Source organism: Rana temporaria, chromosome 8 (genome assembly GCF_905171775.1).
Source record: "Rana temporaria chromosome 8, aRanTem1.1, whole genome shotgun sequence".
Taxonomy (NCBI): domain Eukaryota; kingdom Metazoa; phylum Chordata; class Amphibia; order Anura; family Ranidae; genus Rana; species Rana temporaria.
The window spans coordinates 50,280,730-50,307,689 of NC_053496.1; the positions used below are offsets into that span (position 1 = coordinate 50,280,730).

The 26,960-nt window shown below is 47.1% G+C and overlaps 1 protein-coding gene across 1 annotated transcript in view; it reads left to right on the top strand.

Moving 5' to 3' along the window:
• LOC120910398 (alpha-2-macroglobulin-like protein 1) overlaps window positions 1-26,960 on the top strand; it is a 268,848-nt gene that overhangs the window by 73,417 nt on the left and 168,471 nt on the right. The window contains exons 10-12 of the mRNA XM_040322155.1: window positions 1,588-1,694; window positions 8,000-8,164; window positions 23,420-23,638. Coding sequence (XP_040178089.1) covers window positions 1,588-1,694; window positions 8,000-8,164; window positions 23,420-23,638 — 491 coding nt within the window. The remainder of the gene's footprint in view (window positions 1-1,587; window positions 1,695-7,999; window positions 8,165-23,419; window positions 23,639-26,960) is intronic.

The following is a 26,960-nucleotide window of genomic DNA, read 5'->3' on the forward strand; positions in this document are numbered from 1 at the left end:
GAACAGTCTTGTCACATATACCTGAAAGCATTGTTTTCATATCACTGGGGACTCTCACATGTGTATTTTAAGAACATGTTACCTTTATAGATGAATAGATTGTTATTTTTTGCAATGCTCCTTGTACAAATAATATATTGCTGTTTACAAGCACTGTCTTATGTTTATGGATAGCTTATGTTTGGTCACTTACAGTACTGGTATAATTTCTTAACCTAATCGATTTTGTACATCATTGTATAGGTCACATGTGTCAAACACAAGGGCCGAGGGCCGAATGCGGCCCTCCAGGCCATTTTATGTGGCCCTCGCACCCAGGCCTTTTTTTCAGCTGAAAAGTTGTGAAAACTCTCACAGATCCCTGCCTGCCCTCATGGCAGGGACAAGGAAGATTGAGATGGCAGGTGAAGTGTGGGATGGGACATCACGTGGTAAGCTGCACTATGATCCCCATCTGTGCCCGATTGCACAGATTCCAACCAATGATCTTCCTACACGTGAGAGAGTTGGGGCGGAGCCACCTACACTGCCAGGATATACTAGAGGCAGGCTGGGTAGGTGAGATGCGATGAAACCTTTTTGTTGAGGGGGGGGGGATGTGTGCAAAGGCAGGGGATGGTGGAGAATGATGCAGAGGTTAGAGGCGAGGAGGGGTTGAAGTGAGATATGGACAGCCAAGGGATCTGAACCCTGCACATTGTGCAAAGCACACCCCTTAACCCTGCACTCTATATGTAGTGCATGCCTCAAGCCTGTACTCTATGCACAGCACACCCCTGAACTCTGCACTCTGTACATAGAGCACCCCTGAACTCCACACATAATGCACTCATGGTATTTTCTGTTCATTTAAGATCCTCCCACTGTTAGTGCAATTTGGCCACACTCACCGCTCTATGCGGTTCATCAGGGGAGGGCGTGGCTGAGGTCCTGCACCTATTCTCTCAGACAAAAAGCCATGGGTAAAATTATATAGTCTTACATATACAACTGGCCCTTTTGAGGGCAACCACAATCCTGATGCGGCCCTCGATGAAATTAAGTTTTACACTTTTGGTATAGTTCCTTAGTAAGGCTTCCAAAGGCCTTAAAATGGATATTATAGGGATTATTTACTTTCTCAAAGAACAGAGAATCAGATTTTTGCTGCATGTGCTTAGAAAATGCTTCTAGAGCCATAAAGGGTCAGGTCAGGTTCAAGTGTGCCAAAGTCATAACAAAATATGGTTATGGTCCACCCTGTCCTTCGTTTGGTTCAGTGAGGTTGGTTTGATGCCAATGTGGTCCATCATAGGCAGCGGTGGAAGCAATTTATTGGTTTCAAAAACTTTTTTAAAGGCCCAGTAGGGGATTAATAAGAACATGTTCAGTGCATATGCTTGGGCAGATCCTTGTTATTCATTCATAAGAGGTCTACAGGTTACGGTCCAGTCTAGATAATTGGTACTTTAACCTGGTGATATAATTTATAAGCACATAAAGACTAATGCTCCTGTAGACGTGTGCTTTGCCTTTGTTTTTATGTCCTGCCAAATCCGTTTTTAGTTTACTTATGACAATCCTCATATCTTGTTTTTTTTCCTACAGGGAACACAGAATCTTTAGTAGTGATTTCCAGACTGGGCACTTTTGAGTATTTAAATTTTTTTGAGGTTATTGAATTTTACCAACAAGGAGTTCCTTTAACAGTCAAGGTAAGGTGGTTTATATGCCTAGACAATATGTTCCCGCTTAAAGCGGGGGTTCACCCAAAATTTTTTTTTAATTTTACACACATTAGAGCAGGCATACTAAGGGCATTTACATTCTGCGTTTTTTTTTCTCTGTACATACCTTTATATTCTGTTTTCCTCTAGGGGTTCCGTTGACTGCAGGACTGGGCATTCCTATGCTCCTGTTGGATGATTGACGGCTTGTGAAACAGGTGACCTGTCGCACAACGCGCGTCACCAGATGTTGGGAAATACCCGAGCTGCGAGTCGGCACTATACGGCGCCTGCGCAGTGAGCTCTACACGGCGGGCGCAGGCGCCGTATAGTGCCGACTCGCAGCTCGGCTATTTCCGTAAATCTGGTGATGCGCTTTGTGCGACAGGTCACCTGTTTCACAAGCCGTCAATCATCCAACAGAAGCATAGGAACGCCCAGTCCCGCAGTCATCGGAACCCTGAGGCTTGGATAGGAACGCCCAGTCACGGAGACATCAGAACGCGGAAGCCCTGGACAAAATCAGGATATAAAGGTAAGTGCAGAAAAAAAAAAACATGCCGAAATGAAATGTCCTTACTAACCTAAGGAAGCTTAGGTTAGCAACGTCCAGCCCGTAGTGCTCAGGACTACCGATCCTCCATCCCCTGCTGACCACCCTCCTCCGCCTCCCAAAGGCAGCTCCTCTCAAGGTAAGGCCTGATCCATCTGGCCAGTCTGTCCTCCAACCCGGGGATCAAGTGCGGCCGTCCTTTTCAGGATAAGCCGCGGCCGTGTTCCCGGGAAACAGATGACTCGCATCCCCCCATCTACACCTCCTTCCCATCCCTAATACCGCACCGCTATCCCCCCGCTACCCCCCCCCTACCATCTTGGGACCCGGAAAACCCCGCTACTGGATCACGGGTGCCACATCCGCATCCAGGAAAGTCTGCGGCTTCAGTTGCGGCCTAGTGGGACGCCCGTGAGTCACCCAGCCATAGCCTCCCCGACGGTCACACACCCCCAAAAAAAAACCAGGCCCCCGAGGATTCTTCCCCTCGTCACCCCCGCTTTGGTCAACACAAGATCGGCAGTAAAACACCGTCAAGAAATCTATGATTTTATCCTCCCAACACGATATAGACTGCCTCTTCATCACAGAAAGCTGGCTTACAGCAGACTGCAACACCATTCTGGGAGAACTGGTGCCAGCAAATTATCGCATCCAAATGCAGAACAGAGTGGGGCAAAGAGGGGGAGGCCTGGTGGTGATCCACAAGACGCACCGCGCGATCACCAAACCAGTCCTCCAAAACTCACTTCCATTCATGGAAACCCTCACTCTACAGCTGCAAACAAATCCCCAAGACATGGTCCATATTCTACTCTGCTATAGACCACCAGGCCCAAAAACACACCTCCTCACGTCATTGACAGAATTCATCTCCTCACACACCCTAAGCATCAAACATTTTTTGATGCTTGGGGATTTCAACCTCTGGGCCAACTCCTCGCTGGACACCGTAGCCGACGCCTGCATAGACCATCTGGAAGGGTTAGGTCTGCAACAACTAATATTAGGCCCCACTCATGTCTCAGGTCATACGCTAGATCTCATTTTCAAACAAGATTTGGAAATTTGACGTCCTCGACAATGAGCCGCTACCATGAACTGATCACCATGCCATTAAATTCAAAATCACCAATAACCCCAGCCCAAAAAAAAAGACAAAACCGGTGACAACTCACTGGACTAGATCTCAAAAGAAGCTCCACTCGGAACTCTTCAAAACAACGTTAGGGAAAAAAATAAAAACAATCCAACAAAAACAAACAGCCACAGAAACACTTGACGCTGATACAGTCAGCTGACTTGGTGACACCAAAACGCAAAACTTGCATCCGGAAAAACAACTCCAGCTGGTTTAATGACTAGCTGACGTTGCTAAAGCAAGAACGCAGAAGAGCAGAAGCGGCTTGGAAAAGGAACTCTTCTGATAAAAACCACATCATTTACAAGACAATAACAAAGAAATGGCCAAAAAAAATCATTTCTCCAACATCATCGCAAATGCCCTAAACCGCCCCTGCGAACTCTTCAAGCTGGTTTCGCAGACTATGAATCCAGCTTGTTTAGAGGTCCCCAACTCTGATTCACAAGAATTTTGCAATGAATTGTCAGATTATTTCATTAATAAAATTGAAAAAATCCGCAAAAGTATTCAGCAAAATGGAATTGTCACAAACCCTATCCCAAACCGAATACCCACTTAAATCCACCGCAACCACCAAAATTCACTCTAAAACCCATCACCATCAATGCCACCAAAAACATCATTGGGACTCTGCGTAACAGCACAGCTCCCAACGACATCATTCCCACTAAATTGCTGAAAGAATGTGCCGATATACTGGCATCAGCTATCACGCAGCTCATCAATCAATCTTTCAAGGAGGGCACGGTGCCCACCTTGCTGAAACAAGGGACAATAAAACCTATCCTAAAAAAAACACCCTTGACCCCAAAGACCCAAACAACCGTAGGCCCATAACAGGTCTAAATGTTTTCTCCAAGGTAATGGATAAAGAAGTTGTACAACAGCTACAGCTACATTTAGACACCCATAAATTACTCGACACGTTCCAATTAGGCTTCCGTCCGGGGCACGGAAAAGAAACGGCATTGCTCAAAATATGGGATGACGTGCTAGAGGCTGCAGATGAAGGAGAATCTTGTCTCCTGATCCTGCTGGACCTAAGCGCGGCTTTAGACACTGTAGACCACGGACTACTGCTAGCTAGGCAGAAGGTGATTTACCCTGGTTCTCCTCCTTCTTGGAAAACCGATCACAAACAGTGAAACTGCGATCTTTCAGTTCTGAAAAACGTACAGTATCATGCGGAGTCCCTCAGGGGTCGCCCTTGTCACCCGTATTGTTCAATATCTATCTCCGCCCCCTCTTTGAAATCATCAGGAACCAGAAGCTACTTTACCACTCCTATGCAGATGACACTCAACTGTATTTCTGCATCTGCAACAAAAAAGATCATTCTCTCGGACTAGAGAAATCCCTCTCTCTAATAGATAGCTGGATGACATCCAGTTATCTTAAACTCCATGGTTCAAAAACAGAACTACTTCTGTTTCACGCAAACCGAAAAAGTCACCCCGCGTCAACTTGAACTCCCCCGCCCATTCTGGGAACAACTATCATCCCTAGTACCAAAGTCAAAAGTCTCGGAGTAATTTTCGACTCCTACATGACAATGGATGCACAAATAGGGTCAGTAGTCAGCAGATCGCACCATCTGCTGCGCCTACTACGCCGACTCACCCCTTTTATCCCGAAAGAGGACATTGCAGTCGTGGTGGAAACAATCATCAATTCCAGACTAGACTACGCAAATGCCCTCTATCTAGGACTCCCCAAATACCAAATCACTCATCTGCAAGTCGTTCAAAACACGGCCGCTCGATTAGTGACTGGCAAAAAAACATGGGAATCAATCTCACCTTCGCTGAGATCCGTTCATTGGCTGCCAGTAAAAGACAGAATCACTTTCAAGGCACTCTGCCTAACGCATAAGTGTATTCACGGAAACGCCCCCCAATACCTATGCAAAAAAATAAAAGCCCGTAACCCAAATCGCATTCTGCGATCCACAAATCAAAACCTACTCCAAATACCCAAAGCCAGATACAAGTCCAAAGGAGATCGAAGATTTGCAGTCCAAGGACCTCGGCTGTGGAATGCGCTACCAACTACCATCCGACTGGAGTCGGACCACTTGGCCTTCAGGAGAAAGATTAAAACCCATCTCTTCTGAGGTCAAGTGGGGTTCCTTTCCCATGAAATGGAAACAACGCCCAGAGGCGATTCAGTTCGCATGTGCTGCGCTTTACAAGTTTTTCACTCACTCACTCACTAAGGTTGCGGACCTTATCTTGCCGTCGCAGAGGGAGCAGAGGATGAAACATCTTAGGGAGGCCTTGCAGAAAGGTCTGTGCAACACATTCCCAGAGACTGGGAGGTTACAAAATCCTGGTCCTGGACAACGTGTTGCGTTCAGACAATTTTTTAGTCGGTAGCCCCAAGGTATGACCGGTTCCAGCAACCATCGCCAGCGTCTGTTTTACATGGTGCGGGAATATCTAGGGGCAAGATCAGACTTGGACACCTTTCCCACTTAAAATCCTCTGGGTTACTGAGTCTTGAGGATGGATCACTGGCCAGAGCTTGCACAGTATGCAGTTGATCTACTGGCCTGTCCTGCATACAGCGTTTTTTCTGAACGCACATTCAGTGCTGCTGGAGGCTTTGTAACCGATCACTGACCGGTCGATCAACTGACCTTCATAAAAATGAATCAGTCTTGGATCGCCACCAGCTACCAAGCACCTGATGCTGATGTAACCGAATAATCTTTTTTTTTTTTAAATGTCAGACCCCTTCAAGACTGCCTATGCTGATGCTGAGTGACTATCCCATTATGCTGGGTGACTATCCCGTTATGCTGAGTGACTATCCTCTTCCTCCTCAATGATCATGCTGACAGCTTGTAAGAACATTTCTGGTTCTGGGCACCGCCACCAGCGGCTAAGGCTCAATTTTTCTGCCCTTGTTCAACAGGTGCATGTAATTACAATTCTTGATCTAATATTTCACAGCAGGGCCCGTTCCAGCGCCCAGTAACTGTGAGGACTTAGTGTTGTGACACCAGCACCACCACCACTACCACGAAAGGCACAATTTTTCTACTCATAGAGAGGGGGGGATTCCGGCGCTCATAGTGATATGATGCCTTTAAAGCAATGGTAATAGTGTCTCTGATGTCACTTCTAAGTCAGTCTGTGTGTCAAAAGGCAAGAGGAGGCAGCCATCCTCAGAGGGTGTCCATTACCTCTGTCAGCAAAACAGTACAAGGAAGGAGGGGGGTGGAGGCGCCAACTGTGATTGTCCTAATGTTGTGGATAATGTAAGTATAGTATGTATACTTTCAGGTTCACTTTGAAATGATGTCCATCGAGGATGGGGGTGTCCTTAGGTCTGTGGATGCCGGTCTGCAAGCTCTGGTGGTGTTTTCCCTGATGTTTTGAATTTCGTGTCACAGTCTTCAAAGCGATGTCACATGACAGGAAGCACCACGCTGTCCAGCCTGGAATGCGGAAGCAGCGGTGACGTCACGCGGCAGGGCAGGCAATTAGACAAGAGTGGGAAGTGTCGCAGGCTATGCGCTCGGGGCTCACAGCTCCTTCTACTGGCCTGTTTGTTCTCAGGAGGAGAGCAGCTTAAATGGGCAGAAAGTAGGACGTCTGCGGAACCATAACAGCCAGCGGACCCACACTATAAAAAACAATCTCTTGCAATTTAAAAACGGCTGTTTAATGAAAGAATGGATATAAAAATGTGAATCAGTATGATTAACCACTTCAGCCCCGGACCATTTTGCTGGTCAATGACTGGGCCACTTTTTGCAATTCGGCACTGCGTCACTTTACCTGACAATTGCGCGGTCGTACGACGTGGCTCCCAAACAAAATTGGCGTCCTTTTTTTTCCCACAAATAGAGCTTTCTTTTGGTGGTATTTGATCACCTCTGTGGTTTTTATTTTTTGCGCTATAAACAAAAATAGAGCGACAATTTCGAAAAAAATAATATTTTTAACTTTTTGCTATAATAAATATCCCCCAAAAATATATAAAAAAAAACTTTTTTTTCCCTCAGTTTAGGCCGATACGTATTCTTCTACATATCGCAATAATCGTTTGGTTTGCGCAAAAGTTATAGCGTCTACAAAATAGGGGGTAGTTTTATGGCATTTTTATTAATATTTTTTTTTATCGGTACTGCAACCTTATGGTGGACACTTTTGACACATTTTTGGGACCACTGGCATTTTTATAGCGATCAGTGCTATAAAAATGTCACTGGCAGGGAAGGGGTTAACACTAGGGGGTGAGGAAGGGGTTAATTATGTTTCCTAGGTGTGTTCGAACTGAAGGGGGTGTGGGACTGACTAGGGGAAATGACAGATCGCTGTTCATACATCAGTCATTTCTCCCCCGGTTCTCGCTCTGTAACGAGCGATCGCGGGTGCTCGGCGGTGATCGCGCCCGCCGGGCACGCGCATTGGCACCAGGGGCGAGCAGGTGGCTGAAATGCGACATCACGTTATATTACATATATATATTAAATATATATTTAATTTCTCTTAATTAATAATAGTAAACTTCCAAGGAGCTTTTATCTTCTGATTTATGTTGGTTGACCAGAATGGGATAAAGTTATATCTTCACATTTTTCCATAGCTAAAGCTCAGAGACCGAACAGAATCCCCCAAAGTGAATGAAACTATCTACTTAGTAGTGGGCTTTGAAGAGAAAGACCTGAACCTGACCGCAGTGACAGATGAATGGGGCATAGCAACCTTCAACCTGGACACCTCTTCATGGGAGGACATGGTATCTATTACGGTAAGATGAACAGACATTTCAGCTCTAATGCAATCAGTTAAATTTACTAAACAAGTAGAATGTTCCCCCATCCAGTGTTCACTTTAATTGTCTAGTCATGTTCAAAGGGAAAGTCCTATTTTTTTTTTCCATTGCTCGTGGCTGGGCATTTAAAGTAAAATAGATTTACTGGTCAAAGAAGACATTTTTTTTTTTTCAGTTTATATATCGTATTTATCGGCGTATACCGCGCATATTTTTGCCCTGAAAATCAGGGCAAAATCGTGGGTGCGCGATATACGCCGATACTCGCTTCCCGCTCTGTGTTTGAACCACTGCGCCGACATATACCGAACGCAGTACACTCGGGTATACTCGGGCAGGCTCGGCTCCCCTCGCGGTCACGTCCTGTACGTCCTTTACGCGAGAGGAGCCGAGCCTGTCCGAGTATACCCGAGTGTACTGCGCTCGGTATATGTCAGCGGAGTGGGTCAAACACAGTGCAGGAAGCGGGGATTCGACTCTGAGACAGCGCGGGCGGACACCACGGACACCACGATGTCTTTGCAAGACACCAAAACTGTAAGTATAAAACATTTTTTTTCCAGGAATTTCAGGGCTACATTAGGGGTGCACGCTATACGCCGGAGCGCGTAACAGGGCGATAAATACGGTAAGTATTATTGCAGTGCCACAATTAATTACCTTCCATCAGGGACATTGCTAGGTCTGCAAAAGATCTGGGGCTAGAGCCCATAGCAGCGGTCACCAACCTTTTTGCAGGCCTGGGGGAGGAGGCACGCCGGTGGTAAGCAATTTTTCATGGGCAATGGCTGGTGTTGGAGCTTTAATCATCATGGCACCATGGTTGATATGATGTCAGGGTGATTGAAGCGCATTGTTTCTATTATTACATTGTACTATATAATGAAATGGCTCAACTCACCATAATGCAGAATCAGGTGGGCGTGTCACTTGCCACATCTCCTGCCACCAGATGCAGCTTGTTACTTTCCACTGTCACCTGCCACCATTTGCAGATTGTCACTTGGCAAATCACTTGCCACCAGTTATGGGCTGGAACTTGCCAACTGATGTGGATTGTCACTTGCCTAGCCAGCCAGTGCCACCAAATGTGCATTTTCGCTGCATTGGTGGCAGGCTGAGAGCACTGGTCCATTTAGTGAGGGCAGGAGAGCGGAGATGCAGGACGGGCAGTGGGAGATGATGTCATCTCTCTGCTCCCCGCCGCACCTCCGACATTGAAAAGGCCCGTGTTCTGACAAAATTAGCATTTGCGCTGTGAGGGCGGTAGAGCACTGATGTGTGGCGGGCAGTGAGAGATGATGTCTCTCTGCTCTCTGCAGCACATCACTACCACATTGAAGAGGCCCGGCTTTGAGGGTGGAAGATTGGTTATGTGGAGCGGGAGGAGAGAGGAAATGTAATTTCTTCTCTTCCGCTCTCCTCTCTCCTCTCATCCACCTCTAATACAGTACGCCCGACGCAGCTGCGACCCACTGGTTAGGCAGGGACCCTGCGGCAAGGGACTCAGGGGTATGGGCCCCAGATTCGGGGCTACAGGCCCGATAGTCACCCCCTAGCAACGCCACTGCCTTCCATCAATTAATGACCTTTCATCATAAATAAAATATGTGCAAATATATAAAAATGTCATGCACTCTGAAACCAAACAAGCAAAAAATATGAATAAATGTCATCAATTCCAAATTTTTTAAATAATTCACAAATCATAATTAATCAAATATAATGCTTCATATCTAATCAATACAGGCATAAAAAAAATAAACCACTAATTTATTGAAACATGATATAATAAATATATATATATATATATATATATATATATATATATTTATTATAACTCCACAAACTTTGTCTATAAACATCTTGTGTATATGCTTTCAGTGTAGTTTTCATCATAATATGGTGGTAGTGCACTCGACGGACCATATATCTGATATACAGAGGAATAATGCACTCAATAGGATCCACTTTCCCTTGCTGGCAGGTGGCTTTCATGTGTAACCATGTTTTTTTTTTCTTTTCAAATTAAAAAACCCTATTTCTCTTATCGTCCATGGACGGACACAGCCTTCTCAAGTCTTGACAAGTGGGTTATGTTCCTGTTCACAGGAGAGGACTAGGCAGAACATGTTAGATAATTAAATACATGTTACTTTAACAGAGTTGAACAGCCTCGCCCAGGGGGCGGTCCCTCCGGATATAACCCTCCTCCCTGCAGTATGCAGCCTCAGTTTTTTTCTGCCTAGCAAAGGAGAAGGACATATGGCTCCCTTTGGGCCCAGCGCCCTGAGGAGTTTTTTCGTTTTAGTTTTATTTATTAAAGTTTTAATTTTCTTTATTTGAGAATCTTCGATTAACTGCCGGCTGAGTGACAGGCTGGATATATAGAATCCTTGTAGTCTCCTCAGTCCGGCCAGCGAGCGTGAGCACACTGTAGCTATGGGCTGGGTCGGCCACGACATACCCCATGACTCCTGGGGTGGCTGGTGGGCTTTTTGCTCCAGGGTCCACACATGACTGGGCTGTGGTTTTCTCACTCACAGTGGACCGGGCCGACAGCTACTCCAACGTGGTTGTACGCCTGTCAGGAATGTGCCAGCAGGCCCTCGCATGTACGGGTAAGTACAGTCCTTCCTGCCTTGGCGCGTCGGTATGGCTGGGCATTCCTGGGGTTGGGAGTCCTCCTATCCTCCCTTTCTTGTTCTTGGTCATATTTTCCTCTGCTGCTCTACTGCTGCTACCAGGGTGGACCTTTGGGGGGGCTCCTTTTCCCACCAGGGGACTGTGGGGTTCTGGGCCCATATTTTTCTGTGGGGGTGTGTTTTGACTCATGGAGGCCCTATTAGGCCTTCTCATCCACATCGCGGCATTTCGTCGCCATTCTGTCGTCGCCGGTACCATTTTTTGTAGTCTGCTGTTTGCATTGGAAATTCTGCGGTTTGCTATGATGCAGTTTGCTATTACGGTCGGCCGATTTACTGTGGCCATGCCCTTTTATCTCTGAGGCGTCCGGTGGCCATTTTGTGAGTGGTTTTGTCCTCTAGTGCTGGCTTTTACACAGTGCCCAGCACATATCTCCTCGCAGATTTTTACCTCACAGCTTTTTCCTCCTAGCACACGCTGTGTACAGAGGGCACTGTGTCTCTTGCTGGGTTGGTGAGTCCCCTGGGTAACCCCCCGGTCAGTGCAGCAAGTAGGGTGGGCTTTTTCAGGTCTTGAATAGGTCCCTGAGAACTGTCTGTGTTATGGAGTCAGTATCTGATTCTTCTTCCCCAAACTTGCCAGAGGTGGCAGCTGGTGCGCCTGCACCTGCGGTTCCCATGAACACTTTGTCAGCAGTCCTGGAATCATTTGTTGCCAGGGTGGAAGCGGTGGATAAAAAGCGCCCCTCCGCCCGCCATCTCCTGGGGAATGCTCTGACTCAGACACGGGCCTGGCTGCGGCACAGGACCCCGATTCTGTGTTGTCAGAGGATGTGGATCAGGACCTTCCTTGTGAGGAAGACTCCTCGCTTGGGTCAGTACAGGACAGGGCACTTTTCAGTGCACTTATCAGTGCTGTAAGGGACTCCCTTAAGCTGGATAGTGCAGCTGAGGCATCCACTGAGGGCTCAGTCTTTTTTGGGTCCCACAAGTCGGACCGCTCTGTGAAGGCTTTTCCTTATGTGTCCCTTTTTGACAAGTTCATTGAGGAATGGGAAAAGCCACAGAAGTCCTTTGTAGTTCCTCAGCGCCTGGCGGTCTGTTACCATTTTGAGGACAGTCTTTTGAAAAAATGGGCAAAGGTTTTGCACCAGACTGTGGAGGAGCACCAACTCCCTCCTGAATTTATTAGACTGGCCGACCAGTTGGTCCAGGGCCTTGTATATGTCTGTGATGCTACACTGGATGCAGCCCCCTTGATATCCAGAACTTCTATTTCGGCGGTGGTTTTGCACCGCCTGATTTGTCTGAAATGCTGGTCTACTGACCAAGCTTTCAAAAAGGCCCTGGCGGATTTACCCTTCAAGGGTGGGAGGCTTTTTGGTACCTCGCTGGAAGACATTATCAAGGATGTCACTGGGGGTAAGAGCACTCTCCTCCCTCAGTCCACCAAGGGGAAGGAGCCGCGCCGTAAGCCGGGTCCTTCGTTTCCCACTCAGAAGTGGTATTTTCGTCAGTCAGGGCCCGCTGGTAAACCCTCCCAGGCCGACAAAGGCTCAGCTGGGGGACAGAAACGTCCCTGGGTGCGTAAGCCGAACAAGCTGGCATCCAAACTCGCCACTGCATGAAGTCTTGCCCCTGCCCGACTCATGGGTGGGGGGATGGCTTTGCAGGTTCACAGCTCGGTGGACCTCCCTGCTCTCCGACCAGTAGGTCTGTGAGTTGGTCTCTTCGGGGTACAGGATAGTTTTTTTTTCCTATCCACCGAGCAGATTCTTTCCCTCAAGTCTCCCTCTCCTTCCGGCTCGTCGGTCTGCCCTACTAGGGGCAATGCAGGACTTGCTAAGTTGCGGTGTAATTTTACCCGTTCAGGGTTTTTAGTCTAATCTGTTTGTGGTCCCGAAGGACGGGGTCCATCCAATTTTGGACCTCAAAGCCCTAAATGCCTTTGTGAGAGTGAGGAAGTTCCGCATGGAATCCATTCGCTCAGTGGTGGCTCCGCTCCATCCGGGGAACTTTCTGGCGTGCTTGGACATCAAGAACGCATACTTGCATGTGCCAATTTGCGCAAGTCAAGAGAGGTTTCTGCTCTTTGCGATAGGGGAGGACCACTATCAGTTTGTGACCCTTACTTTTGGACTAGCGTCTGCACCAAGAGTTTTCACCAAGGTGCTCACACCGATCTTAGCTTTGCTGAGACAGCGTGGCATTGCCATCATGGGCTACTTAGACGATCTTCTTCTGAGAGCAGCTTCTGGCTCAGAATTAGAGGTGGATGTATCTATAGCCAGCCAGACTCTCCAAGAATTTGGGTGGGTGTTAAACATTCAGGAGTCGATCCTGGTACCGACTTAGTGTTTGAAGTACCTAGGGTTGATTCTGTACTCCTCGGAGGCGAGAGTCTTCCTTCCCTTGGAAAAAATGTAGACTCTTCAGTCTGCGCTGAAGCTGTTGGCATCCCGCAAATGGTCGTCTCTCCATTTTTGCATGCGAGTCCTGGGTCTGATGGCAGCCGCCTCCTCTTCCACACTCGTGTATTGCAGAGGAAGATCCTGTCCAAATGGAACAAATCTCCATTGTCTCTGGATCGTCAGATTCAGGTAAGCCACCTAGTCAGAGTCTCTCTGAATTGGTGGCTTAGATCCCTGGCTCTTCGGTCCGGGAAGTCATTCCTTCCCTTCCAGTGGACGATGATTACGATGGACGCCAGCCTTATGGGTTGGGGGGGCGTCTGGGGGGTCCAGTTGGCCCAGGGTCGCTGGACTCTGGAAGAATCCTGTCTGCCGATCAATGTCCTGGAACTTCAGGCGATCAGGTTATGCCTCTCCTCGTGGTCGAGGAGGTTGCAAGGTCGCCCAATCAGGATTCAGTCGGACAATGCCACGGCGGTGGCTTATGTCAACCATTGGGGGCAACGCGATGCTCCGCTGCTGCGTCTGAGGTCGCTCACATCCTAAGCTGGGCAGACAGAAGCATGCCGGCTCTATCGGCCGTCTACATTCCGGGTGGAAAAGTGACAGGCAGACTACCTGAGTCGCCAGATGCTGGACCAGGGGGAATGGTCATTGTATCCAGAGGGGTTTCAACTCCTTTGCAGGAGGTGGGTCACACCGGACGTGGATCTCCTGGCCTCTCGCCTCAACCGCAAGGTGTCGAGATTCGTGGCCAGATCCAGAGATCACTGGGCAGATGCGTTGGTGGCCCCGTGGGGTCAGTATCGGCTAATTTATGCCTTTTCCCAATTGAAGTTGCTTCCTCGGCTGCTCCGCAGAGTGGAGGCCGAGGGGATCCCGATGATTCTAATTGCTCCAGATTGGCCTTGGTGTCCTTGGTACGCCGATCTAGTGTGCCTGGTGGCGGATGTACCCTGGTGGCTGCCAATGCGGGAGGACCATCTGTCTCAAGGTCTTCATCCAGCTTTACAGTTGCTGGTTTTAATGGCATGGCTTTTGAATGGCCTTTAGCAGCCCATACAAGGTGGGTACCTTTGTGCAGGGGGTTCGTCATATGCTTCCCCCCTCTTAAACCACCTCTTCCTCCATGGGATTTGAATCTGGTGCTCTCGGTTTTTCAGGAACCTCCCTTTGAAAACAAAAAAGAGATTCCTCTCTTGACACCATCTCAGAAGGTGGCCTTTTTGGTGGCCATTACTTCTGTCAGAAGGCTTTCTGAGTTGGTGGCCTTGTCTTGCAAGTCGCCATACTTGATCTTCCATAACGATAAGGTGGTGTTGTGCCCGCAGCCTTCCTTTGTTGCGAAGGTGGTTTCAGCTTTTCACCTGAATGAGGACATTGTACTTCCATCCTTATGTCCTCGGCCGGCGCATCCTAAGGAGGTTGCGCTTCATACTTTAGACGTGGTACGCGCTTTGCGGGTGTACCTGTCTGCTACGGCTCTGTTTCAGAGATCTGACTCACTTTTTGTGTCGGGGTCTGGTCCACAAAAGGGCCTGGCGCTCTCGTCAGGTGGATCAGGCAGACCGTCACAGGCCTATGCTCTTAAGGGGCTGGAGCCCCCCTTTCCGGTCACAGCACATTCGACCAGGGCAATTGGTGCTTCCTAGGCTTTCCGACATCAAGCGTCTGTCTCACGGCAACTTGGTCGTCCGTTCACACTTTTTCCAAATTTTACAAGGTTGATGTGAGTGCATCTTCTGATGTTTCCTTCGGCCGCAAGGTTTTGCAGGTGGCTGTTTAAAGTTGCACCTCCTCCGTTGAGGAGCTCTGCTTGTTTGGGGTGAAGTTGTTTGTTTTTACTGATACTGTTCCCACCCCTCATTTTTTTGACACTGCTTGGGGACGTCCCACTTGTCAAGACTTGAGAAGGCTATGTCCGTCCATGGACGATAAGAGAAAATAGGATTTTTTGTACTCACCGTAAAATCCTTTTCTCTGTTGTCCATGGACGGACACAGCACCCACCCCTCCTTTTTAGGTTTGTACTGCTTGTTACTAACTGAGGATGCATACTGCAGGGAGAAGGGTTATGTCCGGAGGGACCGCCCCCTGGGCAGGGCTGTTCAACTCCTGTTAAAGTAACATGTATTTAATGATCTTGCATGTTCTGCCTAGTCCTCTCCTGTGAACAGGAACATAACCCACTTGTCAAGACTTGAGAAGGCTGTGTCCGTCCATGGATGACAGAGAAAAGGATTTTACGGTGAGTACAAAAAATAATATTTTTCCTTAGACACTTCTTCTCTCATTTTAAAGTTTCACCTATGGAGATTTAAACCACTTCACACCTGCCATATAGCAGAATGACAGCCGGAAAATGGTTAAGTTAGCCTGACTGATTGTCATATGATGTCCAGCAGGATAAGCCACGATCGAGCATGAGGGGGCGCAGACCGTGACGATCTTTGGTGTGGTATGTCAGTCTGACACACTGCATCACCAATTTCGGTAAAGAGCCTCTGACGTAGGCTCTTTTTTTTTTTTTTTAAGGTAAATTTTGAAATTCTTGTACATACAAAACAGACAGTACAACAAACACACATCCTAGGCGAACATCGCCTGGTACATCATTTTACAAAACTTTGGTAGCTGGTACACATTGAGCATTTTCATAAAAACACACATAGAAAGGTGGGAGAAAAACAACAGAATCGTTAATTTACTCACTTAGGTCTATTCAACGGGCAGAGGTATCAGCCATCAGTCAAAGTTCAAGGAGCAGGAGGTATGGTGCTCTCGGAATCAACCCAAGAGCCCCAGACCTTCAAGAATTTTTTTGGACACCCTCTGGCCTCATATGTCATCTTTTTACAGCGGTATAGCACGATTGATGGTGGTGAGCCAAAAGGCAATGGTAGGTAAGGATGGAGACTTCCAGTGGAAGGTTATAGACTTCTTAGCATAGAACAGTACTATCCGCAGGAAGGTTTGTATATTCTTAGATATAGTCTCGTCATCAATGTGGCCCAGTAAACACCTCAGAGGATTACATATATTGGGTATCTGCGTCAGCGAGCTAATGAAGGCCGTGACCTCCGACCAGAACTTTCTAATCGGAGCACACTCCCACATCATATGAAAGAACGTGCCATCGGCCGCGCCGCATCGGGAGCATAGCGCTGAGGGGATTCTGCTCAGTTTGAACAGTAAGCATGGTGTGAAGTAGGATCTGTATAACAGTTTGGTCTCTAGTACCTTGTCACGGGACGAAATGACAGAAGGGACCTGGAGGGGAAATACCTCCTGCCAGATCTCCTCCGTCAGCTCAGGGATGTCGGCTCTCCAGCTAGCAGCCACTTTGCTCAGCCTTTGAGTCGTAGTGTGCAGGACAGACCCATAATATGTGGAGACTAACTTGGTGTGTGAGGGGTCAGTTAGTAGTCGCTCCAGCCGAGAAAGCTGGACGACTATGTTACGAAGGCCAAACTGCGTTGCTGCAGTGTGGCGCATCTGTAGGTAAAGGAAGTAAGCGTGGCAGATTATAGTCTCTACGAAATTCCTCAAAAGTACGAAACACATTGTCCGAGAACAGATGTAAAATAGTTTTTACCCCCCTTTTCGACCAGTATCCCCCATCCGATCTACGGAAAAATTCCAGAAGGTTCGGATTCCCCCACAGTGGAGTGTTCGGTGAGTGTGTATTACTGCTGGAGGGGACTTGCAATTTAGTTGAGTTTAATAATCCGTAGAGTCATAGCTATAATACTCGTTCCCTCCCGCCCCCCAAGGGACATACGATGAATCGAATTTTGCAGGGATTCATAGGCGGTAAGGATGGCTGCCTCCAATGCAGTGGCTGCATTGTTGGCTTCGGGGTATGACGTAGGCTCTTTACCATGTAATCAGCTGATCACAGTGTAAATAGGAAGAACTGTTTCCTCTACTCGCGTCTGTCAGAGGATAGAGCCGATCGGGGTGGGATACTGCGCCGATTGATTTTCAGTGCAGACCCATTGAGGATGCCCGCCAGGTATGCCCACCCATGACCCCCAGGGATGCCAATCAATGCCCATTATAGATGTCAATCAATGCCCATCAGTAATGCCTGCCAGTGTCGCCCGTCAGTGTTGCTCGTCAGTGTCGCCCATGAGTGCCGCCTATCAATTCCCATCAGTGCTGCATATCAGTGCCACCTATCAGTGTCCATCAGTGTTACATATTAGTGCAACCTCATTTGTGCTACCTCATCAGTGCTGACTTATCAGTGAAGGAGAAAACATACTTTTCGGTATTTTTGTATTTGTTTAGCAAAAAATAAAAACCCCAGTGGTGATCAAATACCTCCAAAAGTAAGCTCTATTTGTGGGAACAAAATTATAAAAATTTTGTTTGGGTACAGCGTTGCATGACCGCGCGGAATTCTAAAAATTGGCCTGGGCAGGAAGGGGGGAAGTGCCAAGTATTGAAGTGGTTAAAGTACCATAGTTTGTCACCATTCCACGAGCATGCGCAATTTTAAAGTGTGAAACGTTGGGTATATATTTACTTGGCATAACTTCATCTTCTACAAAAATATTGGGTTATAAATTGTTTTTTCCCAAGGCGTCTTTCAGGACAGCACCTTGAGAGATAGTGACTCCACCCACAACCATAGGAAACACCTTCTTCCTCCAGATCTTTAACGGGAGGTACCTCCCTAGCATACCTCAGTTTTTGTGTTTCCTCCGGCTGGAGGGAACATCTTCGGTGGGGGGGGGAGTCAGTACCTCTCAGGTGTTCCTGAAAGAAGGGCTTCCCTCTTTCTTTTTTTCTTCCGACGAGACTGTCGGTCCTCCTGGCCAATCCGATCGGAGCGGGGGTGTCCGGGTTCCTCTTCCTCCTTCAGTGCTCGGGGAGAGCCGAAAAACGTGGGGATCTAGTGACGTTCAAATGCGTGCATCGATGACATTTTGGCGTGGCCGGAACAGCGCAGCGTCGTTTCCGGCACGACACAGGGGGAAGAGGCAGGGCCGAGGCTGGGGCCTACTTCCGTTTCTGGTCCGGTGCAGTGGCACTAAGGGAGTCTGGAAACGGTGTGGAAGCCACTGTTTAAGCGCTGTACACTGCTAATGAAGGATGCAGAGATTACGGCGGTGGGGACAGGCACAGGCGCCAGCAAGGTTCAGGTAGGAGGCAGCGGTTAAAGTCTGCCTTTTCTCTTACCTGTATTGTTCCGGTCTCTCTCTTTTTTACTATACCCTCTAGGGGCCTGTCTGGGCACTGGAAGTTCACTTTCCTTTCCTAGTGCACCTGTGAGGGGGGTTCACCTATGGAGACAAGGTCTCACTAAGAATTGCCCTGCTTTCTCCCCCTTTTTCTTCTCTCCAGGTCAAGAGCTCTGACCCAAAAAAGAAATGTCCTTCATGTAGGACAAAGATGGGAGAGAATTGGAAAAAAGCATTATGCAGCACCTGCATATCTTCTTTAGTTTAGGAGGAATCAGCCTCTGTACGTGAAGAGTTGATGGCCTCTGTAAATAAGGAACTATTTGCCACGATTCAAACTTTTCGTGACTCTTTAGTTACCCCGGCTGACTCTCAGGCCTCCACTTCACAGTCCTCCCAGGGGTCGGTGACCATACCAGCGGTAGAACCTTTAGCTGAAGAACCTCTCACCAGGGAGGGACAGCCCCAGATACCTCTTAATGAGGATTCAGAGGACTCAGGAGAGGAGTCAGCAGCTTCTCCTTCAAGGTTAAAATTTTCCCTAGAGGAGGTAGATGGCTTACTTAGGGCCATTCATGTCACGTTAGGCCTAAGTGAGGAGAAAAGGGAGTTGAGTTTACATGACCGCATGTATGCGGGTCTAAGTGAGCCCAACGGTCGGACATTTCCAGTCCATCCAGTCATTTCTGACGCTATAACCAGACTGGAAGCCTCTAAACAAATCTGTCAAATACAGAAAGTTCAAGATGGATTCAATCTTTTCGGTAAAGAATCTATTGACGCTAGACGTCAATAGATTTGACACCAGACGTCAATAGATTTGAGGGACGCATATCTGCATATCCCAACCTCCCCTCAGTCACAGAAGTATCTCAGGCTAGCAGTAAAAATGGAGGGAGTAGTCCATTAACTGCAATACAGGGCCCTTCCATTCAGGCTGTCATCTTCGCCTCAAACTTTTACCAAGGTAATGGCAGAAGCCCTAGTCCTGCTTCGTCTACAAGGGGTGGCAGTTATACCCTACCTAGATGACCTATTATTCTTCACCCCATCGAAAGAAGGGTTACTAGACAGTCACCTATCCAGGGCGCAGAACCACCTGGAATCTCTGGGCTGGATTTTGAATTTACAAAAATCATCCCTAGTTCCATCTCAGGAGATTCTTTTCTTGGGTTACCAAGTCGATTCGGTGAGCCAAAAAATGTTTCTTCCACAGGAGAAAAAGGTCAAAGTTCAGGATGCCGTGTTGCGGCTACAGTCCAACCAGCCTTTAACAATAAGGCAGGTAATGTTGGCATTAGGAGTCCTGACTTCAACGATGCCGGCCATTCAATGGGCAAGACTACATTTCAGGTGCCTACAAGCCTTTCTCCTGAGGTCGTGGGATCACAATCTCAGATCCCTAGACACTCAGATAAAAATTCCATCACGAGTGAAGAGGTCACTTTATTGGTGGAAAAATCAGGAAGTCCTTTCAAGAGGTCTGGAGTGGTCCTTTCAGTAGAAAAGAGACTCCAGTAGAAAAGTGTATACTTCTTGGTGTAACTCGTCTGGTCAAGACCGAAACGATCTTGGGTCCATTTTAGAGTTTTTGCAAGATGGAGCAGATAAGGGTCTGGCAATCAGTACTTTAAAGGTACAAGTATCTGCCTTGTCAGTGTTTCTGGAAAGATCCGTGGCCTCAGAACCGCTAGTAGTTGGGTTCTTCAAAGCCCTTACTAGGTCTAGACCGGTTTAGATTAAGGGTTTCCCGAAATGGAATCTCTCAGTAGTTCTACAATCCCTGTCAGGAAGGCCATTTGAACCTTTAAAAGATGAGATCGTACTTTAAAAACGTTGTTCCTGGTCGCTATCACGTCAGCGCGCAGGATCAGTGAATTACATGCCCTATCAATAAGGGAACCTTATTTATCTTTATTTTCAGATAGAATTGTTCTGAGAACAGATCCAAAATTTTTGCCTAAGGTAGCGTCAACAGGGAATCGCTCCCAGGATATTGTGCTACCTACCTTCTGTGCAAATCCCTCAGGGGAGAAAGAAACGTTTTTTTTCATATGTTAGATGTAAGAAGGGCTTTGTTATGCTACTTGGAAATAACAAAGAACTTCAGATGCACAGATTCATTATTTGTTCTTTTTGGAGGCAACAAGAAAGGTTGCCAAGCTTCAAAAGTTACCTTGGCCAGATGGTTAAAGTTATCTATTTGGGAGGCCTACTCTCATGCAGACATCGTGCCACCAGTAGGAATCTGTGCTCATTCAACAAGAGCACTTGCGACCACATGGGCAGAGCGAGCTGGTGCCACCCCTGAGCAAATTTGCAAAGCAGCAATGTGGTCAAACTACCATACGTTTGTGCTGCATTACAGATTGGACCTCACATCTGCCGGTGACCAGGCATTCGGCAGAAAGGTCCTACAGGCTGTTGTCCCGCCCTAAGGTGGTAAGTCTCTGTTATCCTCTCAAGGTGCTGTCCTGAAAGACACCATGGGAAAATTCAAGTTAGACTTACCGGTAACTTGTTTTCCAGAAGTCTTTCAGGACAGCAACGACCAGCCCTAGTGTTTTAATATGCTATGCTGTGACTAACGTATGTGTTTATGTTACATTTCCCGATCTCTGCAGCCGAGCATTGGGATAATGTCTCCCTGCCTGTGATTAGCGCAACGCGGTGCCGACTTCCTGGCGGGCTCTGCACATGGAGTATGCGAACACGCCGGAGCGCATCCTTAGTTACCGGTAAGTCTAACTTGAATTTAATTTTTTTTCATTAAAGTGTCTTTTTTCTAAAAACATTGCATTTAAAAAACCATGAGACATAAAAAAAATTGCAACAATCGCCATTTTATTCCCTAGAGTCTCTGCTAAAAAATTTATAGTTTGGGGGTTATAAATAATTTTCTAGCAAAAAATACTGATTTAAACTTGTAAACAAAAAGTGCCAAAAAAGGCCCGACCTTCTATAGCTTTATGCTGTCCATGGATAGCTTGCTCTCCGCTTGTGCTGCTCATGACCAACCACACACACACTAGAAGCAACTTTTATAAACATCAGAAGCAAATAACCTATAGTTTAAACTGCTCACAGATGGGAATATGGCTCTTGAATTTCTTACAGGTAAGTATATAAACTCAATATGATCTCATATGAAGGAGAATCCACATATTGTAGGCTAAAATACCTACAGACAAGGAATATAATCAAAGCATCAAAGAAAAAGCCGCCATCGTCCTGTGCAAGCCAGCGTGCTGACATCACCGGAATACATTTCCCTAATGCATTTCATTCCAAAGACGGTCTTCGGAGGAAAGACAGAGTCACGGTGAAGGCAAAGGACACTGAATAAATAAACTACTGTACACAGGCAGAATCCTCACTGTATATCATTAAAGGGGTTGTAAAGGTAACTTTTTTTGTTCCCTAAATAGCTTTCTTTACCTTAGTGCAGTCTTCTTTCACTTACCTCATCCTTCCATTTTGCTTTTAAATGTCCTTATTTCTTCTGAGAAATCCTCACTTCCTGTTCTTCTGTCTGTAACTACACACAATTATGCGAGGCTTTCTCCCTGGTGTGGAGTGTCGTGCTCGCCCCCTCCCTTGGACTACAGGAGAGTCAGGACGCCCACTAACACACAGCTTCTTTCTCTATCTGCAAAGTAGAGAGTGTCCTGACTTGCCTGCTCGCCCCCTCCCCCTCAAGAGGCTTTCTCCACACCAGGGAGAAAGCCTTACATTACTGTGTGTAGTTACAGACAGAAGAACAGGAAGTGAGGATTTCTCAGAAAAAATAAGGACATTTAAATGCAAAATGGAAGGATGAGGTAAGTGAAGGAGGACTGCATTAAGGTAAAGAAAGCTATTTAGGGATTTTTTTTTTTTTACCTTTACAACCCCTTTAATTTCTTTCTTCAGGATAGCCTACTGATTCCTGGGATAATTCAATTCATATGGGTGATTGCCTATTAATCTTTACCTTATTTGATCATCTCTGAGATACTTTAAAGGCTCAAATCTGTTATGGGGTGACATTTTTAGAATCCCTCCTTCTGTGAGGGAAATGTCCCACATTATTACCATCTTGGAGAGAAAGGATGAACATGTCTCTCACCATGCTTATTCAGTAATGGTTTTCCATTAGCAGGAACTTTAGGAGACTCCTCTAAAGCAAATGTCACTGGTCATGGTTTTATTCGTCACCAGAATCCATGTCCACCAGCTCAGTGCTTTGCCATTTATAAACCTTACCATTCTTATAGTTGCCCAAAACTTGCAGATACTTTTTCTTAGTTTTCTTCTCTAATGCTGTGTTATCAATTATAATTCTTAGTTTATTAGTTTTCATTTTATTTTCCTCTATAGCTTTCTATGTTTATTATATATCTGGATTGATTATTAGATATGAAGCATTATATTTGTGTAGCGGATGGTTGCTACTAGTTACTATCATCCACCATATCACCCTGCTGCCAGACTTCCATATATCACTTTTAGAGACAAGGAACAGTCATTTGCTTTGTTTTGTTTTTGTTTATTGGGGTATATAACTTGGTTGGGTTGCTTTGTACAGAAGCAAAATTATATCTCTCTCTCTCTGGAGTCTATACCTCTCAATACAAAATAGGAGTTTGCTCGCTGTCCAAGGGTGTTTTTATTGCTCCTACATAGATAGGGGGGGCGACTCTAAAATGGGAAGTGTGTTACAGATCACCTGGTGAAAAAAAATAAAAAAATAAGCCAAAAACATAAAGCTAATGCAGCCACCACATTTAAGGTGGCTGCATTAGTTTTCTGTTTTTGGCTTTTTATCTTTTAGTTTCACCAGTGAATTTTTTTTATTTATTTTTTAGAGTTTGAACGTGCTTTAGGGTGGAATAATTGCATTTTCAGACAAAGGCATATAGGGATTTCTGTGATGTTAAGTTGGAATGTCAGGGTCATTTACAGAAGAATAAGTAGTAAATATCATTTTTTATGTCTTTTCCTAAGGGAAAACTCTTCTTGGAAGAGAATACAGAAAAAGAGAATCTTATGAATCGTGCATTTGCCTGGGTTCATCCATTCTATTCGGAGAGTAAGAGCTTCCTTAAAGTGTTGTCCGTGGCAGGGCCCTCTTCATGTGACAGCCAGCAATCAGTGACTGTGGAATACTTCATTAATAAAAACAAGCTGGATCCTAAATCTGACCACCAATCCTTCTTCTACATTGTGAGTATTTTCTTCTCAATCAAGCAATTTTAACAGTCATTACTGCCAGACTACAATGTGGACAGTATTCTAGTTTTTTATTTTCTTCCTCAAGGCGACAATGTGATAACTTGCAATGCAATAAAACATGTGAAATATATAAAGCTGCTGAAACAAATAACCACCTCTAGTGATGTCGGAACGGTGACATAACCCCCCATGAAAAAATACTACAATGTTGCGCTCAAAAATGAAATGTATACAGAGAAATATTCCATTTAAACAACCAAAAGGGAAATGCCACACAAATGGCAGGGTAAATCGAGAATTTGACAATAGCATCATTGTTGTCTAGCAACCCCATGAGTCTTAGTGCTTGCCCATCAGTTATCCCCTGGGGAATGCTCTGTTATGGAGCCATGGACCAGGTACCTGGTTAGAGAAAAAAAAAAAGAAGCAGGATAAGGCATTTATGGGTGCGCTTCTCACTGCTGCAAGGGACTCTCTTAAGCTGGATAGTGCAGCTGGGTTTCCGCCGAGGGCTCTGTCTTTTTTGGATCACACAAATCAGACCGCCCTGTGTAGGTTTTTTCCTTCTGTGCCCTTCTTTGATAATTTCTAAAATGCGGAATGAGAAAAGCCACTAAGGGCTTTTATAGTCCCTCACCGCCGGGTGGTTCAGTGCCCCTTTGAGGAGAGCCTTTTCAAAAGGTGGGCTTCTTCTCCGGTGGTGGACCCTCCGGGTGTCATGTATAGCTGACCACTCTCCCTATTGCGGGAACCCCCGCTTGTATGGATCTGACTGATAGAAGATCCGAAGTACTGACCCTTTCCATGTTTACCATGCTGGGGTCTGAATTGCGGCCTATTGTGGCCACTACTCTGGGGTCTCAGTCACTCACGGATTGAGCATTTTGCACCAGACAGTGGAGGAGCACCGACTCTCTCCCAAAGTTATTAGGCTAGCGGACCAGCTGGTCCAGTACATCATATAGGTCTGTGATGCCCCATTGAATGCTGCGCCCTTGTTATCCAGGGCTTCTGTTTCAGAATGGTTTTTAATGCACACGGTGGTGTAGTGGTTAACTCCATTACTTGGCAGCAAGAGAGTCATTGGTTCGCATCCGGACACTGACGCCAATCTGGCTGGAGCTTGCATTGTCGCTCCCTGTGTCTGTGTGGGTTTTTTCCGGGTACTTCGATTTCCTCCAAAGGCATGTGTGCATACACCTACATAATATACATACACACTATAGGCCAGATTCTCGTCCAGCGGCGTATCTTTGCGGCGCCGTAACGAATCCGATTTACGTTATGCCTCCGCAACTTAGACGGGCAAGTGCTGTATTCTCAAAGCACTTGCTCCGTAAGTTGCGGCGGCGTAGCGTAAATCGGCCGGTGTAAGCCCGCCTAATTCAAATTTGAAACAGGGGGGCGTGTTTTATGTAAATGTTCTGTGACCCGACGTGATTGACGTTTTTCACGAACGGCGCATGCGCCGTCCGTGGAAATCTCCCAGTGTGCATTGCTCCTAATACGCCGCAAGGACGTATTGGTTTTGACGTGAACGTAAATTACGTCCAGCCCCATTCACGGACGAGTTACGCAAACTACGTAAAATTTTCAAATTTCGGCGCGGGAACGACGGCCATACTTAACATTGGTACGCCGCACTTACGCCACCATATAGCAGGGGTAACTATACGCCGGGAAAAGCCTGACGTAAACGGCGTAACTTTACTGCGTCGGCCGGGCGTACGTTCGTGAATTTGTGTATCTAGCTGTTTTACATATTTCGACACGTAAATCAGCGTACACGCCCCTAGTGGCCAGCGTAAAAATGCACTTACGATCCGACGGCGTAAGAGACTTACGCCTGTCGGATCTAATAGATATCTATGCGTAACTGATTCTAAGAATCAGGCGCATAGATACGACGGCACAACGCAGAGATACGACGGCGCGACGGCGTATCTGGAGATACGCCGTCGTATCTCCACTGATCTGGCCCTATGTGTGTGTATTATTTATGCGCAACCCTCCCAGGCCGTTAAAGGCCCAGCTGGGGGACTGATCCATCTCTGGGTGCATAAGCCGATCACGCCGGCACCCAAATCCTGCCAATGTATGTAGCCTTCCCTCCCTGTCTCTAGGTGAGGGGGGGGGGGGGGGGGGGCGGCTTGCAGGTTCACAATTCGGTGAAATCTCCCTGCTCTTTGACCAGTGGGTCTGCAAGGTGATCTCTTCTGAGTACTAGATAGGGTTTCCTCCTATCCACAGAACAAAGTTCTTTCCTTGTGTCTTCCTCTCCCGGCCCGTCGGTCTGCCTTGGGCAGTGTGAGACTTGCTAAGCTGCCGGGTAATTTTACCTTTCCTGCAGGACGAGAGGTGTGGGGTTTTCTATGGGCCTCAGGCCCTGAATACCTTTTGTGAACGTCGGGTAGTTCCGCATGGAATCCATTTGTTCGGTGGTAGCTGCGCTCCATCCGGGGGACGTCCTGGCGTTCTCGGACATGCATGTCCCGCTTTGCGCATGTCAGTGTTTTTTCTGTGCTTCGTGATGAGAGAGGGTCTCTGTCAGCCTGTGGCCTTCCCTTTTGATCTGGTGTCAGCACCATGGGTTTTCAGCTAGGAGCGCGGACTTATCCTAACTTTGTTGCGACAGCAAGGCTTTGCCTCATTGGCTACTTGGACGACTTTCTTCTAAAAGCAGCTACTGTCTTAGACCTAGTGGATGTGTTATTCCCATTCAGACCCTCCCTGAATGTGCCTGCTCTCGTCTGGTCTCGGTAGGGCCTGGCTAGTGCCTGGGTGGGAGACCGGCTGGGAAGACCAGGTGCTGTCTACCGTTCATTGTCCTACTATTTTAGGCGATCAGGCTATGCTTCTCCTCGTGGTCGAGGAGGTTGCAAGGTCGTCCGATCTGGTTTCAGCCAGACAACGCCACGGCCGTGGCTTCGGTCTACCATCAGGTAAACCGGCAGGCGGACTACTGGAGTCGCCAGATGCTGGACCAGGGCGACTGGTCTTGTTGCTTGGGGTGTTTCGGCTCCCCTGCAGGAGGTGAGCCTCACAGGGCATGGATCTCCTGGCTGCTCGTCTCCACCGCAAGGGTGTCGAAGTTAGTGGCCAGGTCTAGTGATCTGGTACAGATGCGTCAGTCGCGCTGGTACCCTGGCGGTTGCCAGGGCGGGAGATCCCTCTGTCTCAAGGTCCCATACTTCCTCCTGTTGTACAGTTACTGACTTGCTCAACATGGCTATTGGCCAGACTTTAAGTGACCGGGGTCTGTCCGACTCGGTCATCTCGACAATGCTGAGGGCATGGTAGTCTTCTTCCGGAG